The sequence below is a fragment of the Fukomys damarensis genome, unplaced genomic scaffold (genome assembly GCF_012274545.1).
Source record: "Fukomys damarensis isolate Sample0158 unplaced genomic scaffold, DMR_v1.0_HiC HiC_scaffold_21, whole genome shotgun sequence".
Classification (NCBI taxonomy): domain Eukaryota; kingdom Metazoa; phylum Chordata; class Mammalia; order Rodentia; family Bathyergidae; genus Fukomys; species Fukomys damarensis.
Window position 1 is genome coordinate 19,236,007 of NW_022900933.1, and position 16,980 is coordinate 19,252,986.

At 38.5% G+C, this 16,980-nt stretch overlaps 1 protein-coding gene across 3 annotated transcripts in view; it reads right to left on the reverse strand.

Annotated features, from left to right (window-relative positions):
• The window catches only part of Vipas39 (VPS33B interacting protein, apical-basolateral polarity regulator, spe-39 homolog), a 30,592-nt gene extending 13,953 nt beyond the window's left edge, over positions 1-16,639 (reverse strand). The window contains exons 1-12 of one of the 3 annotated variants that reach the window (XM_010645575.3): positions 16,511-16,639; positions 16,189-16,309; positions 13,308-13,400; positions 12,176-12,281; positions 9,231-9,374; positions 8,005-8,043; positions 7,604-7,668; positions 5,844-5,900; positions 3,180-3,272; positions 2,431-2,464; positions 1,667-1,769; positions 165-192 (exon numbers count right to left, since the gene is read on the reverse strand). In XM_010645575.3, coding sequence (XP_010643877.1) covers positions 165-192; positions 1,667-1,769; positions 2,431-2,464; positions 3,180-3,272; positions 5,844-5,900; positions 7,604-7,668; positions 8,005-8,043; positions 9,231-9,374; positions 12,176-12,281; positions 13,308-13,400 — 762 coding nt within the window. In that variant the 5' untranslated portion in view covers positions 16,189-16,309; positions 16,511-16,639. The remainder of the gene's footprint in view (positions 1-164; positions 193-1,666; positions 1,770-2,430; positions 2,465-3,179; positions 3,273-5,843; positions 5,901-7,603; positions 7,669-8,004; positions 8,044-9,230; positions 9,375-12,175; positions 12,282-13,307; positions 13,401-16,188; positions 16,310-16,510) is intronic. The other 2 variants (XM_010645574.3, XM_010645576.3) reach the window with 2 other exon arrangements.
• Between the last annotated feature and the right edge of the window lie 341 nt (positions 16,640-16,980).

Consider the following 16,980-nt stretch of genomic DNA (forward strand, 5'->3'; position numbering starts at 1 on the left):
AAAAGAAACAATATACCATTTGGATTAGTTTTCAGGCTTCCCAGACGCCTCTCTCCCGGATATAATACCAAAGGAAATAGTTCAGTCAGTCTAGTATCTTGGAGGCTGGGTTTTGGCTTAATGTCTGATAACAGGTTCCCAATAGAAATAAAGGCTGCACTTACCGCAAGCTCTTCTGTTCTATCTAGGAACCTGGGAAGAAGCAGAAGAGAGCAGGGCATTTTTATCTACTGATGTGTAGCACATAACCTCTCAAAGATGATGACTGTCTAGAAAAAACACAATTCAAACTTGTTTCCCTCAGTACATGAGATAAGCCTTTCTCTTAAGCTTTCTACCATAAGTAATTTTTTTCAAAATACCTTGTTGTTCACATATCAATGTTCCTCCGTTCTTTCCAGCTGAAGAAAAAGCACAAGAAGGCATTGCAGGGCACTGAGAGCTTACACAAAACCAACTCTAGTCCACAGTAACCTTGGAGTATTTTGTTGCTTTTCTGGTAAGAGTAAAGCACTCTTCTCTGTCAAAATAATCCCCAAAAGATATTCTATATTATTCTTTATACTTTTGCACAGAGTACAATATATTTGGTAAGACCTTAAAACTCAAGAACTTTTATTTTTGATTCCTCCTGATGCTGAATTAACCAAAATTAACATCACTGATCTGGCACAGAGATGATACTTCATAAGTTCTTACTGATTTGATAAGGAAAAAGGGAGAGTTCAGAGAGGGAATAGCCTATAACCATGAACAGGTCTCCTTTTGCAAATTCCTGGATACTCATCTATATTCTCAATCCTAATCAAGTAATTTGCTTTCTCTCAGCCTTTAGGGCAGCTCATCACTGTTCAGGAATCATTAGGTAACTAGAGTTACTTTGAGCCACAGAACTGAAAGAGAAGTTTCAATTCCTTCACTGACACCAAAGCAAGGATAAAACATATATACATTTTAACCCAAAGGCAAGAGATAGTTCCAACTGACTGGAATGACATAGGGAAGGAAAACATGATAGAAGACCATCCCTCACTGTCCTTAACCTCTAGCAGATAACAGCCTATCTTTCCGACAGCAGAATCCTAATAAGCCTAATAGCTCTAATTCAAATCCTAATCACTTCCATGAGACTTTCTTTAGGTATCCTGGCTGAAAGTTATATTTTTTTCCTGTCTTCTAATGTACTTCTCACTGGCATTACTTGAGACCAAGCAATAAAAAACACCTTTAATCTAGGTCTTTTATTTTAAAAAATACTTAATAAATATTAATTAATACTGCAGACACAGCCTTTTGTGAAGTACTACTCACACATGAACACTTTCAATCTTCCTAATAACCCTGCGTGGTAGGTCTCCATTTACAGAGGTGAAAAATGCTTGGAGAAGTTTGCTGACTTGCTCAAGGTCATTGTAAGCACTAGTGGTAGAGCCAGCGTTAAACTCAAGTGTGTCTGACTCTAGAGCCTGACTCTTAACCATCCTGCTATATATACTGTCACCTTATCACAGACTGTAGTGCACTGTTAGCTGACCCCTCACGTTTCAGTATCCTGCCTTCTAAATATTTCTTAAAAAAAAAGGACAATGTCTTCTATTTCTTTGTAGCTCCCAGAATGCTTTGAAAAAGTACTTAAACTTGATAGACAAAGAAGATCAATTCTTACCTGAAGAGGTCTATAAGGAGCTTCTGATCCCCTATGTCCTTAAGGAAGTGAATGAGATGTCTGAGGGCAACCTGTCGCACCTCCAGCTCTCGGAAAAGGATCTCTGGCACACAGGAAGAAAGTGTGAGGTGGAGAAAAGAGTCCAGTGTTACTCAAGTATGAAATTGGCCTCCCTATTCACATGTTCTAAATATCATCTTCCTCAAAGCCTCGCAAAAGCTAAGAATGGTTTACTCCTATGCGTTTTTTTTTGTTTTGTTTTTTTGTTTTTTTAAGACAGGATCTCACTATGTAGTTGAGACTGGCCTGGAACTCACTATGTAGCCCAGGCTGGTCTCAAACTCACAGTGATCCTCCTGCCTCAGCCTCCTGAGTGGCGGGATTACAGGCGTGCACGACCACGCCCGGCTTACTCCTATGTTTTAACTCACCATCAACAGCCTTTATGGTCCAGGGCAAATCATAGCCACTGATTCAGCTTTGCAGGTCTTATCAACCCAAAAATAGATGTTTAGCAAGGATTCTTACTTCCTCAAGCAAACCAGCCATCTCTCTAATAAATAGAGACAGCTTTTTGTCTAATGTAGCCATCACCCTAAAGATCCCCTCAGACATATGATGTGTGCTCGCAAGTCCCAGGCTACCTCAGCTCTCTCTGAAACAGATTGACATTGGTGAATTCTGAAATGAAAGCCACATGCCATTCTCCCCTCAAATGTGGCACATATCTTGCTGAGTGAAGATTTCCTTCAAACCCTCCTCACCTTTGCTCAATGTCCTCTTCAGGAAGATCAGAACCTAGAGGAAAAGAGAACAAAGAACATGCAGCACAGAATGTACAACCTTTCAAACACAAGGCTCTGCCCTGACCAGCAAATGTCTAGTAATGAGGCAACAACTCGTTAAGAACCTTTTCAGGTATAGACAACAAATCTCTTTATGGGATGGGAGGAAAGGGGATGTCCATAAAAATACCCTTGCCAATGTAACTGTACCGTATACCTAAAATGTACCAATAAATTCAATTTAAAAAAAATACCCTTGCCATACAGGTTGAGATATACTATCCCCTGGGAGACTACTGTCATTTCTCCTCCCACAGATTACTTTATATAACACAGACTAGTTTACTATGTTTACTCTGGTTACTATCAAGACTTCCACCCACATTGTATATCCCACCAGCTTAGTATTAGAGCAGGGACTGCTGGAGAATCCTACAACTCACAGGAGAATCCAGGGTCCTTATTAATATTTAACCCCAGATGGAAAAGTCTATTTCCTTAAACTTTCAGAAACTAATGTTTCAACAACTAATTGTTGTTTCAACAAAAATTAAAGAAATGACAACAGTGAGGGGCTGATATCTTAGACCTTGGGAAACTGAGGCAGAAGGATTACAAGTTGAAGACCAACTTGGGCTACATAGTGGGAGCCTGTCTCAAAAATAACAACAATAAGAAAAGTACTAATAACAAAACAATGATAAGAACAATAAAACCCCACAACTCACTGCAGTAATGACATTTCCGTCATGCATGCTTACTGCCTCTTCTAGGAGTTGTAACTTGTCCTGTAAGGAGCGGAATCTTTCCAGTGAGCAGACCTGGAAAAGTATGAACATAATCAGTGCAAAAGGAAGAAGACAGAAGACAGTTTCCTATATTCCTATGTCACCAAACAGTGAGGGATGGTCAACAATGAAAGGAAATGTCCCCCAAGACAGCCTCTTTATATTTGTACTATGTTCCCCAGTATTCTGAGACAGTAGGTTCCCACCACACACTCCCTGGTTCAGCAGATGCACTGTAACAATGACAGCGAATCTTTTAGAGCTTTCAATGGTAACAAATAGCCAGCTGCAGTACACAAGCCATAGGTTCGCCACCACTACCCTACAAGGTTCTAAGGTCCAAAAGTCTTCAAAAAGTCAACAGGGGCCTCTCAGTTTTAAAAATAAGATGTAGGGCTGGTGATTTAGCTCAGTGGCTCGGCTGCCTGCCTTGCAAGCACAAGGACCCAAGTTCTATTACCAGTACCAAAAAAAAAAAAAAAAAAAAAACCAAACCTAAAAATAAGATGTAATTTACTTAAGTCTGTCCTGTTTAGCTGTATAGTTTGAAAAGTCTAAATATCCAATGTAACCATTATCACAACAAAGATACAGAACATTTTCATAATCCCCAAGAGGTCCTTTGTCCACTTTGACATTAACAACCTCTTTCCATTCCTACACCTCTAGCAACTGCTCATCTGTTTTTTGTTACCATTTTTGCCTTTCCTAGACTTTCATAAAAACAAAATAATATAATATGTACTCTTCTATAACTGGCTTCTTTGAATCTGAAGTGAAACTGTGTGCTTTGGTATTTATAATTTATTCCTATTTATTGCCAAGCTATTTTCCATTATATGGATATATTGGTTTCTTTATCCATTTACCTGCTGATGGACGTGTAAATGGTTTCCATTGGAAGCCTTTGTGAAAAAAAAGCTACTATGAACATCTGTCTTCATATGGCCATATGTTTTTAACATATTGGACTCTAAATGTCTAGAAGTGAAACTGTGAGGTTATATATAAATTTAGTGTATATTTCACTTTATAAGAAAACAACAGACTACTGTGTTCTCCAAAGTAATTTTATGTATATATTCCCGTCAGCTGTGTATGAGAGTCTAGCTCCTCTACATCTTCCCAACACTTTGTCTGACAAATCTTTTTCAATTTAGCCATTCTAGTGACAGTTTACTAATATCTCATGGTTTAAATTTCATTTTTTTAAGCTACTTATAATGTTGATCATATTTTCAAGTGCTACTGACCATTTGTAGGTCTTTTGTTAAAGTATCTGGTCAAATCGTGTGCCAATTTTTTATTGGATTGTCTATCTTATCACTACAAGATTTTTAAAAAACTATATTCTGGGTAAATTTCCTCTATAATATATGAATTTTACAAATGTTTTCTCCCAGCAGTGGTAACATTTTTCATATTTTTAACAATGCTTTCAAAAAACAAAGTTTTTAATTTTGATGAAGTACATTTCACCATATTTTTTATTTTTGGTACCAAAGATCAAACTCAGGTCCTTGCACTTTCGAGGCAGGCCTGGTGCCACTGAGCTAAATCCCCATCCCCATACTTTTTTCTTTTATCATTAATGCTTTTTGTGTCCTAAGGAATAAATTTTTACCTAACCCAAAATCACAACATTTCATTTATATTTTCTTTTAGAAGTTTTATATATTTAGCACTTACTTATATTTAGGTCTATGATCTGTTTTGATCAACTATTTATGATGTTAATTCTCCCAAAATTAATTTACAGATTTAATAAAATTCCAGAGCTGGGATGTAGTTCAGTGGTAGAGGGCCTGCCTAGTGTGTGCAGGCCCTGGGTTCAATCCCCAGCACTGTTAAAAAAAAAAAAATCAAAGTCTCAGCAGCTCTTTAATAGACAGTGTTAAACTGATACTTCAATCTGTATGAAAACATAAAGGTTCTAGAATAGCCAAAACAATTTGGCAAGTGAAGAACAAAATTAAAAGCTGAAAGTTTCAAAAGAAGTTATCTGACTTCAACACATACTATAAAGCTACAGTAATCAAGTGGCACTGGCATACGGATAAACAAATCAATGAACTAGAATAAAAAGCCCAGAAAGAAACTAACATATATCTGATTGATTGATTTGCAAGAAAGGTACCACAATAACTCAATAAGGGGGCCGGGGATTTAGCTCATTGGTGCCACCACCTGCCTTGCAAGCAAGGACCCAAGCTGGATACGCAATACCAAAATAATAATAATTCAATAAGGAAAGGATAGTTCTATCTACAAACAGTGCTGGAAAAATACTGGGATCTATATGAAAAAAAAATGAACCTCAACCTTATCTCACAATATATACAAAAAATTAACTCACAATGGATAAAAGACCTAAATTTAAACTCTCACTTTTAATAAACAACACTTAAAATCTGGAAAATAAAAAATTTTACAGATAACTTTCAATCTTAGTGGATTTATTTTCTTCCTGAAAAGCTATTTCATTTAGTAGTTTTAATTTAGCAAATTGGAACTAGAAACACAGGTCAAGAAATTCTCATTGTGGCAATCAGTGATGCAGCTTACCAATGAATCCCACAAGAATTCTCTATCCAGTGGCCTTACCTTGCCCTTTCGAAGGCGTCGTACTGTATCACTGAGGCTCCAGTCATTGCTGTAATCCTGGAATATTAGCAACACATAAATCTCAGAAAGTTAAGGGATGAGATCGCTTCAAACTCAGTCTTAGTCCCTAAGGGAGAAATATTCTGTCGAGGTAACTGATGAGAAAAATGAACTGAGATAGTCTTGTTTTGAGTTTCTTAAGGAGGGAATACTAGCAGGAAGAGTTAGATCAAAGAGGGTGACCCAACTGACTAAACCAATAATCTTATATCTACTGGTTCAGAATTTCAACCCCTAGATGCAATTAGTCACATTTTGAGATCCTAATGATTAATAATAAATACCCTTGGCCAAGAGAAGGACAGAGAGTAACATCTGAGACATTCCTTGTTTGATCTTAAAATATGGTTTCTTCTCTATGTATGTATTTGCTTTTCTCTGTTTCATAAGAATATTCATTCTACCAAGCATCTCAATATTGTAAAAGTCACTGAATTTCACCCAAGCATCCAGACTGCTTTGAGGATCACTGGGATTCAAAGTACAGCTTTCAAAAGGTAGGATAATGGGTAAGAAAAATATGCTAAGACTGAGTCAGAAAATATAGACTTTTTTTAGTTCATGTACCATACTTTCCTGGCTGTGAGACCTCCAGTAAGCACTGATACTGAGAAACCCAGTTTTCTTATCTACAAAAGGGCATTAAGCCAAGTAAAGTTTCACATGTCTGATATGTTTGCTACTCAGGAGGCTAAAGCAAAGGAGGATCACAAGTTCCAGCCCAGCCTAGGCAACTTAGTGAGGCCATTTCTCAAAATAAATTAAAAATAAAATGCATGTTGTCTAGCATGAGTGAGGCCCAGGATTCAATCACTAGTGCCATTGTGCATTTGGGGGAGGTGCACATTTACAATACAGACATCCCTCACTTAACAACTGAGTTGAGTTGTTAAATGAATTAGTCACTAAATGGGGAATTGTATATAGTATGTACATTACAATATCCAGAACAAAGGACTGTTAAAAAAAAAAAAAAAACCTCCAACTTGATTACCTTGCTTTTATTTGCATAAATCTTTTACGGAGTACTATAATATATGAGAACATAAAATTATAGTACTGTACTATACAGCACCATCAAAAAATTACAGTATTGTACTGTAGAAGAAGTCACCATAAAGCTTCACTGCTACTCATGTTACAGCTTTTAAGTCTGAATGCAGGTTGTAAGTCCATCTGGCAGGTGGTAAGTCCAAACAGTGTGCCTTGGTTGTGTCCAAACAGTCAATAAACAGATGAGTCATTAAAAGAGGAATGTCTTATAGTCATGTGCTGCATGATGACATTTTGGTGGATGATGGACCACACATACACCAGTATGTGGATTATAATGGAGCTGAAAAATTCCTATTGCCTCATATTTTTGCTGTACCTTTTCTCTGTTTAGATATGTTTACATATAAAAGTACTATCCTGTTACAACTGTCTGTAGTATTTAGTACATACAGGTTTACAGCAATAGGCTATACCATATAGCACGGGTGTATAGTAAGCTGTATCATTTGGATTTGGGTAAGTACAGTCAATGACGTTCACATGTGATGAAACTGCCTAACATTACATTTTTGCAGAATGTGTGTCCATGTCATTACATGACAAAATGACTATAGTATCTGTTCAAAGAGTTGTGAAATGAAGCCAAACATTGCCGAAGTGTCTTATATTGTATAGCAGCATGCAAATATTAAGATACAACTTACTCTATACTCCCCCTTGGGCCTCCCCAGCTCTGGAGCATAGCTTTTGGCAGGTGTGTCTGACAGAGCTGAAAAAGAACAGACAGCTCCTTCAGAAAAGCCCCATGAGCCCTGTTTCACATCATTTATTTCTTCTACTGCCTCCTCCTCACACATTTTGAGACTTCTATCCTCCCAAGATATCTTATGGCCAAAAATACATCTCAGTTCTTCCCTAAAATGGCATCCACAGAAGTCTGATTGTCTGATGTTTACCTCCTTAACATCAGAACATTTCTCTGTTAATGATGGTAGATTCAGATAAAGTTCATCTATTTTAATTACTACCTATCCTCATCCCCCTGACTGTATCCAAGATCAGCAACATCTCCCTCAGCAATTAAGGGAAAAAGCCTAATGCTTACCATCAGAAAGAGACTGGAAACTTCCAGGTCTAGTTCTACCTAAGAGTAAAGAACACAGAAAGAAGAGGTTAACAGAGCTCAAGTCAGAGTTGTCCAGACTTGGTTAAGGATACAGTATATACAGACTCTTATTATGCAATACAGGAACGAGTTTAAGGCTTAGAAAAGGTTTTGTTTGACTTCAGAAATCTAAGGTACTATTAAATTCCCCAGACTGTACCCCAGAACAGCAACATTTCCCTCAGCAATTAAGAGAAAAAGCCTAATGCTTACCATCAGAAACAGACTTGAAACTTGCACTTGCAAGGCAGGTATGGTACCACTGAGCTAAATCCATGGCCCTTAATTTTCCCTTCTTTTTTTTTTGGCACTATTAACAATTGAACCAAGAGGTGTGGTACCATTGAACTATATGACCAGCCTTACTTACTTACTTACTTACTTACTTATGTATTTATGTATGTATGTATGTATGTATGTATGTATGTATGTATGTATGTATGTGTATTTATTATTTATTTATTGATTGATTGATTGATTGATTGGTACTGGGGATCGAACTCCGGTCCTTACCCTTGCAAGGCAGGCGGCAGAACCACTGAGCTAAATCTCCAGCTTTTTGAGAAGAGTGTCACTAAGTTGTCCAGGCTGGTCTCAAACTTGGTTTCTTCTGCCTCAGGTTCCCAAGCAATAGTCTACTGTACATATAGATTGCAGATCAGTTCTGCACTTCTTAATGAACATATGGGCTGTTTCCATCTTTTGGCTATTGTGAATAATGCTGCTGTAATTGACAGTTTACAAATATCTGCTCAAGCCCTTGCCTTTAATTCTTCTTAGTACTACTTAGAAACTGCTAAATCACATTGTAATTTTATGTTAAATTCTTTTTTGAGGAATTACCATACTATCTTTCATACTGACCATAACATTTTACATTCCCAACTGCAGTGCACAGCCCTGAATGGGGCAAGGAAGAATTTTTGAACTAGGCAAATTTCTTCAGTCTCTGTCATTGGGTTAATGCCAATCATGGTCTACAAATCCACTCCAATGCTTGTAAATTTCTCTTATTTCTCCAACTCCTACAACTCAGCCATCAGCTATAATGACAACTTACTATCCTTCAATAATCTTTTTTTCCTAGAGTAAATGATAAATATAGCCTGAGAATTTTTCTGAAAAAAGAAAAAGACTTTTCTATTCCTTTAATCATCATTTTCTACCTCTAAAGAAGCTGCTCAGGGAGTAGGCAGATGTAGGTTTGGGTAGCTGGGCATAGGAGAAACTATTTCGGCCCTTTAGCTGTTCGCGTCCTTCATGGGTTGACCCACTGTGACCAGCAGTCTCTTTGATGGACCATGAGATACCTACAAGATAGTAAGAACTAAATCAGTAAGTCTTACCCAAATAAATCCTTACATCCAACATCTGAGAAACTCTCAAGGCTTTCATCAGAGATCCTGGTCCCTTGGCCAGGTTGGGCCGACGGAAGAGAGACTCAAATAAACTAATCAGCTGGGCATGGTGTCTCATGCCTGTAATCCTAGCTACTCAGGAGGCTAAGGCAAGAGGATCAAAAGTTTGAGGCCAGTCTAGGTAACTTGGTGAGACTCTAACTCAAGCTAAAGTTATGGATGGAACTCAGGACCTTATGCTTACTAGGCAGGAGCAGTGCCACTAAGCTATATCCTTGGCCCTAAACTAAATTTTAAAAGGGCTGAGAGGGCCGGGGACGTAGCTCAGTGGTTCTACAACCTGCCTCAAAAGCACAAGGACTGGTGTTCGATCCCCAGTACCAAAAACGGGGGAGAGGCTGAGAATGTAGACTTTGGTAGCCCTATGTGGGACAGTGCTTGTGTAGCAGATGTGAGGCCCCAATTCTTATACCCAGCACAATAAAAACCAACAAATCAAAACAAAAACAGTAATCAACAGAAAAAGAGGCAAAGGATATGAATAAATGGATCACAGAAAAGAAAATTCAAAAGGTTTTTTAATATATGAAAAAATGCTGCCGGGAATTTAGCTCAGCAGTTCAGTGGCCTGCCTTGCAAGCACAAGGACCCGAGTTCAATCCCCGGTACCGGGAAAAAAAAAATTACTGGCATAGGGTATTTGCATTAATATTGGATAAATACTGCCAAATTGCCCACCATTGAAGTTGTACGAATTTGTACTCCCATCAGTAGTGTTTGTTTTCCTACAGCCTTTCCATTGTAGGATGCTATCAAGGTTTTGGGTCCTTGCCCTGTTACAGAGGACCAATGACATCCCACTGTATTTTCTTTTCTCTTTTTTTTTAGCGCTCAAGATCAAATTCAGGGCCTAGGACATGTTAGGCAAATGTTTTATCACTGAGCTATATGCCCCACTCATTGTACTTCTAGTTTGTAATACTGTTGTTAAGAATGAAGTATAGCACTTTTACATACATACGTGTGTATATATATGTATATATATATATATATATATATACATATATATACACACGTATGTATGTAAAAGTGCTATACTTCATTCTTAACAACAGTATTACAAACTAGAAGTACAATGAGTGGGGCATATAGCTCAGTGATAAAACATTTGCCTAACATGTCCTAGGCCCTGAATTTGATCTTGAGCGCTAAAAAAAAAGAGAAAAGAAAATACAGTGGGATGTCATTGGTCCTCTGTAACAGGGCAAGGACCCAAAACCTTGATAGCATCCTACAATGGAAAGGCTGTAGGAAAACAAACACTACTGATGGGAGTACAAATTCGTACAACTTCAATGGTGGGCAATTTGGCAGTATTTATCCAATATTAATGCAAATACCCTATGCCAGTAATTCCACTGTAAGAACTGACCTTTCATGTATACAGATATGGTCATTATATAAAATCATTGACGACATTACTGATATAAAAAGGCTGGAAGTCGCAAATTCACCAATAGTGGGATATTTAATAAAGTATAGTAATCCATACAATGTAATACTATGTAATTAGTTAAAGGAGAATGATATTAATATGGAAACACCTCCAAACTATGTTGTCACATGAAAAGAACAAGGTATAAAGTATGCATCTGCTCAGAGAAACAGAGATGTAAAAATAAATATTCCTATAAGCATTTCGAAAGACAAAAAAAAATCTATACAGTTATAAAATCAACAAGCAATAGTGATTTTTTGGGGGAGGCAGGGACTGAGAACAGAGAAGATTCATCAGTGTAAAAGGGAAACTTCAATGGAATACGTTAATACCTTTTTCAAAGGTATACATTAATACCTTTCTGATTTTTAAATCATGTTACAGCATGTTATATTTTTTAAAAGTTTTTTTAATTAAAAGTATTTCTTGGCCCAGGGATTTAGCCCAGTGGTTCTGTCGCCTGCTTTACAAGTTCAAGGTCCTGAGTTTGAACCCCAGTACCAAAAAAAATGTGTGTGTGTGTGTGTGTTTCTTAAAAATCAGATGGACTCTGCAAATGTGTTAAATGGCACTAGATAACAGCCAAGAAGTAAAGCATGGCGGCTAAGGAAGTTAGTTCCGCCGACCATTAAGGGTATTTAAACCAACAGTTCCAAGGTGGGTATGGTGGCACATGCCTGTAATCCCAGCACTCAGGATACTGAGGCAGGAGGATCACTTCTAATTTGAGGCCAGCTTGGGCTACATAGTGAATTCAAGGCCAGCCAGAATAATGAAACCCTGTGTCAAAAAAAAAAAAGCCAACAGTTCCAAATATGACTACCTATTAAAATCATACCCAGTACTTATTAAAACTTATGTCTTTATGTCTTTATTACCCCTCAACTGTAGAGCACAAGCTTAGCATATGCAAGGCACTAAGTTCAATTCCCAACAACAAAATAACTCCTCCAAAGACATACTGAATCATTCTCTAGGGTAAAACCTAGGAATCTGTAATTTTAAAAAGCACCCCAATGAGTCTTAAATAGCCAGCCAATTATTAGCTCTAGGACAACAGACAGATAGCCAGATAGGAATTACTGTTGTATTTTTCTAAGAATCTTCTCCTAGGGTTAAACTTCCACATGTATGCTCATCTGGTAATAGTCTAACCTCCTACCCTTTACTGACTGGCATTGAAGAGACAAGGAGAGCCTTCATTAGGGACAAGAACCTTGAATTTCAGCCCCCTCATAGGGACTTTTCTACTTACTTCCCACAGGTTCTCCACTCCAGCTGACTCGCTCCAGTTCATCATCATCATCATCATCATCCACAAAGTCTCGAAGGCTATTCACGGCCCGCTTGGATTCCTTTAACTGTAAAGGTACATAAAGGCAGGGTATTCAGACAACCGACATTTTCCTCCACTCTCTTTTGAAAACCAAAAGGTGAGCAGTTGGGACTTCAAGATGCCCAAAGTTTCATACTCTGTAATCAAAAATCAATTTGCATTTTAGCTAACATTGCAGTACAACAGCAAAAGAATTAGAAGGAATCAAAAGCACTTTTGAATTCTAAATATATTCCCAGAAATGACTTGATGTGAAAACCTGACTGAATTTATTCACCCTCCAAAAATGAGTCTGTTTTCTCATTTATAAAATAGATACAGGTGTGCACCACCATGCCCAGCTCTGAATGCTTTTCTACATGAAGGTTTTTACAGTTTGGATCCTGAATGTCTCCCAAAGACCTATGCAGTAAAGAACTGGTCCCCTGGTTGGCACAGAGGACCCTGTGAGTAGGGGGACACAGTGGGAGGTCCTTTAGTTACTGAGGGCATGTCCCTGAAGGAAACCTTGGGACCCCATCCCTTCTATTCCTCTCTGCTTCCTGGCCATGCATGAGATGAGGGAATCTTGTTCTATCATGTGCTTGGACCATGGTGTGCTGCCTCCCCACATGAAACTATCAGGTCATGAACTGGAACCTTCAAAACTCTGAGTCAGAATAACCTTTTCTCTTTAAAATTTATTATCTCAGGATTTCTTGACAGCTATGGAAAAATAACTAAGATTTTTCTGAAGATCTAACCCCAGACATTTCTGATTCTAATGAAGGTATAGTTAAAATCCAAGTTATCCAGGATACAAAGGGTTTTTTATTGTTTGTTTGTTTTGATTTTTTGAGACAGGGTCTTGCTTTGTAGTTCAAGGTGGCCCTGAACTCACTATGTAGCCCAGGCTCCAAATCACAGTGATCCTCCTGCCTCAGCCTCTCAGATTGTTACAGACGTTTGCCACCACATCCAGCTTACCCAGGATACAGGGAAAGGAAGGAGATTTTAAAAGCGTTATCATAAAGGAGAAGGCGACTTTTAGCAATTATCTGTGGAAACCTACCTGTGAGAGCTCATCATCTTCATCATCAAAGGTAAAAGCCTTGAACTTGGAGCTGTTCCAATACTCTTCTTCATCGCCCTTTGTTCGACTCATCTGGAGTGAAAGGAAGACAGATATATATCCCCTCTTGGCTCTTTCTCAAAAGAGCTCCAAAAACTTTAAGTTCTTTCTCTACTAACTACCCCAAGAAATCAGGAATGTAGAAAAGAATCCAGTAAAGCAAATACTGAACCTGCTATATAAAACAGATCCCTTGGTTTCCAACTAACCAGATCAACTGGCTAAAAACAGTCTTTCGCTTCTAGAACATCTACTTTGCTCAAGGCACTTCCTTGGGTGTTGTAAGAGATATGAAAGTTTAGATACCATCCTTCTTGCTCTCTCTCTCTCTCTCTTTTTTTTTTTTTTTGGTACCAGGGATTGAACTCAGGACATTGCACTTCAAGGTAGGCTTGTCAGTGCCTCTGAGCTAAATTCCTGGCCTATTGTCCTTCTCTTAAAAGAGAAGGGGCAGTTAGCATAAGCACTATGTGTAAAGGTAACAGAACACGGCAAACAATGTTGTAAGAATTCATCATAAAGTCTCCTGAAGACATAAAGATCAATCAAAGTAAATATAACACAAAATTACTGCATTCATATTTCAACACGTATTTACTGAGTGCCATCTCTAACATACTATGCTAAGGTCTGGGAATATTAAGTGAATAAAACTGACAAACACTTCACTCTTATGTATACCTTTTAAGTGCCTAAAAGAATGAAAGCAAAGCAATTAAAAGAAGTAGAATTATCTTGCCTATATCTCAAAATCCTGATTGTTTTATTAAAAACTTGGCTAAAATTTAGAAAACCATAGCACAGCCAAAAAATATATAAGGAATTAGTCACAAGACCACAAATCCCTCATAACTACTCTAAATTTAGATTTCACCTTCCAGAACCAAATTTTTCCCTAGAATTACAAACTAAGCTATCAATGCCAGCTGGATTAAAGTGAAAGGTATGGCTTAGCCCAGTAACCAAGCACTGAAACTTCCACAGCACCAAAATAATTCCAAAAACTACACAGTGCCAAATTCTAAAGGATCGATTTGATTTTCCTTATTTTGCAATAGCACCTTTCTCAGTAAAAGCTTTAGAAACACTTCTAATAAGAGTTCTGTGAACTTTTCCATGGCTCTCTGCCCTCTTTGGTACCCAGGATCGAACTTAGGCCCTTGCACTTGCAAGGTAGGAGGCAGAACCACTGAGCCAAACCCCCAGCCTTTCCATGGCTTTTAACATATACTACTTTCACTTCCTCTTTTCAACTAAGGGGACCTGCAGTGGTGAGAACTTTCTGCTACCTGGTCCCTTCCAATGGCAGACTTCACTGATTTTTTCTTACTGAATCCAGAAGTAGGTAAAAAATCCTTCTGTATTTAATTCTAGGGAGTCAAAATTCAATTAAAAAAAAAAGTTGGCAGACGTAGTGATATTAGCCCTTGTAGTGGCAGAAACATAGGTGTTGTAGTCAAGCAGCCTTGAGTTCAAATATGATTTTTCTAGGACTCAGAATAACCTAGCAAAGTGATGTGTGTAGCACAAAGTAAATATAAATAATAGCTCCTATTAATATTGGTTGTCTTACTGATATGTTTCTGTCTTAGTTTCCTCATATATAAAATTGGCATTCAGACGACCTACCTTATAGGATTGTTATGAGGATTAAAATAGTAACTACTTAGCACCTGACAGAAAATTAATGCTCATTAACTTTTATTAATCATAGTACCTTAGAAAAAGCTAGGGAAAAAAAGCATTTTAAAGCAACGCTAGCCAGGCATTATGGTGCACACCTGTAATCCAAACGCCATTAGTTTGAGGCCAGCCTGCACTACATAGTGAGTTTAAGGCCAGCCTGAACTACATAGCAAGACCCTGTTTCAAAAAAACAAAAATAGGGCTGGGGATTTAGTTCAGTGGCACCGCTCCTGCCTCTCAAGCACAAGGTCTGAGTTCGATTCCCAGTACCAAAAAAAAAAAAGACATGTTCAAAAAAAAGCAAACAAAGTGTACTTAAATACTTAAAATACTTAAAATACTTAAAAGTGTCATTTAATACAAAAATTCTAAAGTGGCCACAATGTCAAAGGCATAGACAGAACATATATAAATGTATCTGGCACATGTTCAATTTTACAGGTAACTGTATCATTCATTTGAATCTCAGATCAATCTCCTAAGGTAGACGTGACAGAATCCTCTCCTATTTCCCTGAGGAGAATGAGGCACAAAAGAATTAAATATCAAAGCAACTTTGTTAATCATTCCTATGCCACACTACAAGCCAGGTTTTCTGCCTTCCATGGTCCTTCTCACAACCTATTTTTCAATTCTGGAGAAACTAGGGCAGGTCTTCACTATGGTAGTATCTATAGATTAGCATAGACTGTGTCTAACAAAGGCTATACTCCACCAGAGAATTTGTGGAACCCTTTTTTTTTTTTTTTTTTACCACACAATGGCTGACACCAAATGTACTCGTGGTACCAAACAGAAGCTAGACTTACGTGATTTAATAGCTCTAGATGTTATAAAGCAACTAGATACAATTTTAAAAGTAACCCAAATACTGTATACCTAAAATGTACCAATAAACTCAATGAGAAAACAAAAAGTAAAAAGTAACCCAAAAAAGTACTTCAACATGATTTTTAATTCTTCAAAGATCTGGTCTTATAATCACCTGTAACTCACAGAGGAGGGTAACAAATCCCAGGGGAGGACAGAATGTGACATAGGAAAACAGAAGAATCACGAAAACAAAGCAAAACGAAACACAACCCAGACGCTCCCTGAATCAAGATACTCTAGAACCAACTATGAGATGTCAGACCTGGTTTCAAGGAAAGGCTTGTAAACCGAGACCAGACAGCGTGGGTTAAAACAGGATGACTCTACGGGCAAACGTCCAGGAAGCCACCAGTCTTCCGCAGTCGCCAGACCCCGGCGTGTCCCTGGCAGAGTAAAAGCTCATTCTGAAGTAAAGATTATGGCTATCTGATAGGCTCAACCTCTAGCTTACTCCGTCCGGCTCCCGAGGGTGGCCCAGACTAGAAGTCAGGCCAAGGGCGGGGTACTAAGAGGGAGCAAAGATTAGGATGCAGAGAGGATGGACTCAGCCAGATGCACGGCCCAAGGGAGTGGGACACCCTCACCTCTTCCACACCGAGCCCTGCCTCTCAGAACAGCGACAGCCTCTGCCGCCTGACCAGCCTTCCTAGTCAGGCTGATGCGGTATTGAACAAGGGGCGGAAGAGGACAGTCGCGAGGGGCAGACATAAAGTCGACGGCACAGAGCATGTTGGAAGTTGTAGTTCTTTGGCCTCTGTCAACAAGCGCCATCCCATGGGCTTCGGGGCTTTTTGACTACTACACCCAGAGACCCCCTGCGCACCATAGGTCATTTCCTCTACTTTCCGCGCAACCTTTCGTGGTTACCCGAGGGTCACTTAACAAAACTACAACTCCCATAAATCTCAGCACGCCGATTTAGGGCCCAAGGAAACAATGAGACGCGTCTCTTGTGTTTCTAGGATGAGAAATGCTAGTGCAAGGGGCTGAATTTCGAGCCTATTTGGGGATACCTGAGGGAATATGAAGGAACTCTAGAACAGCCCAAACCCAC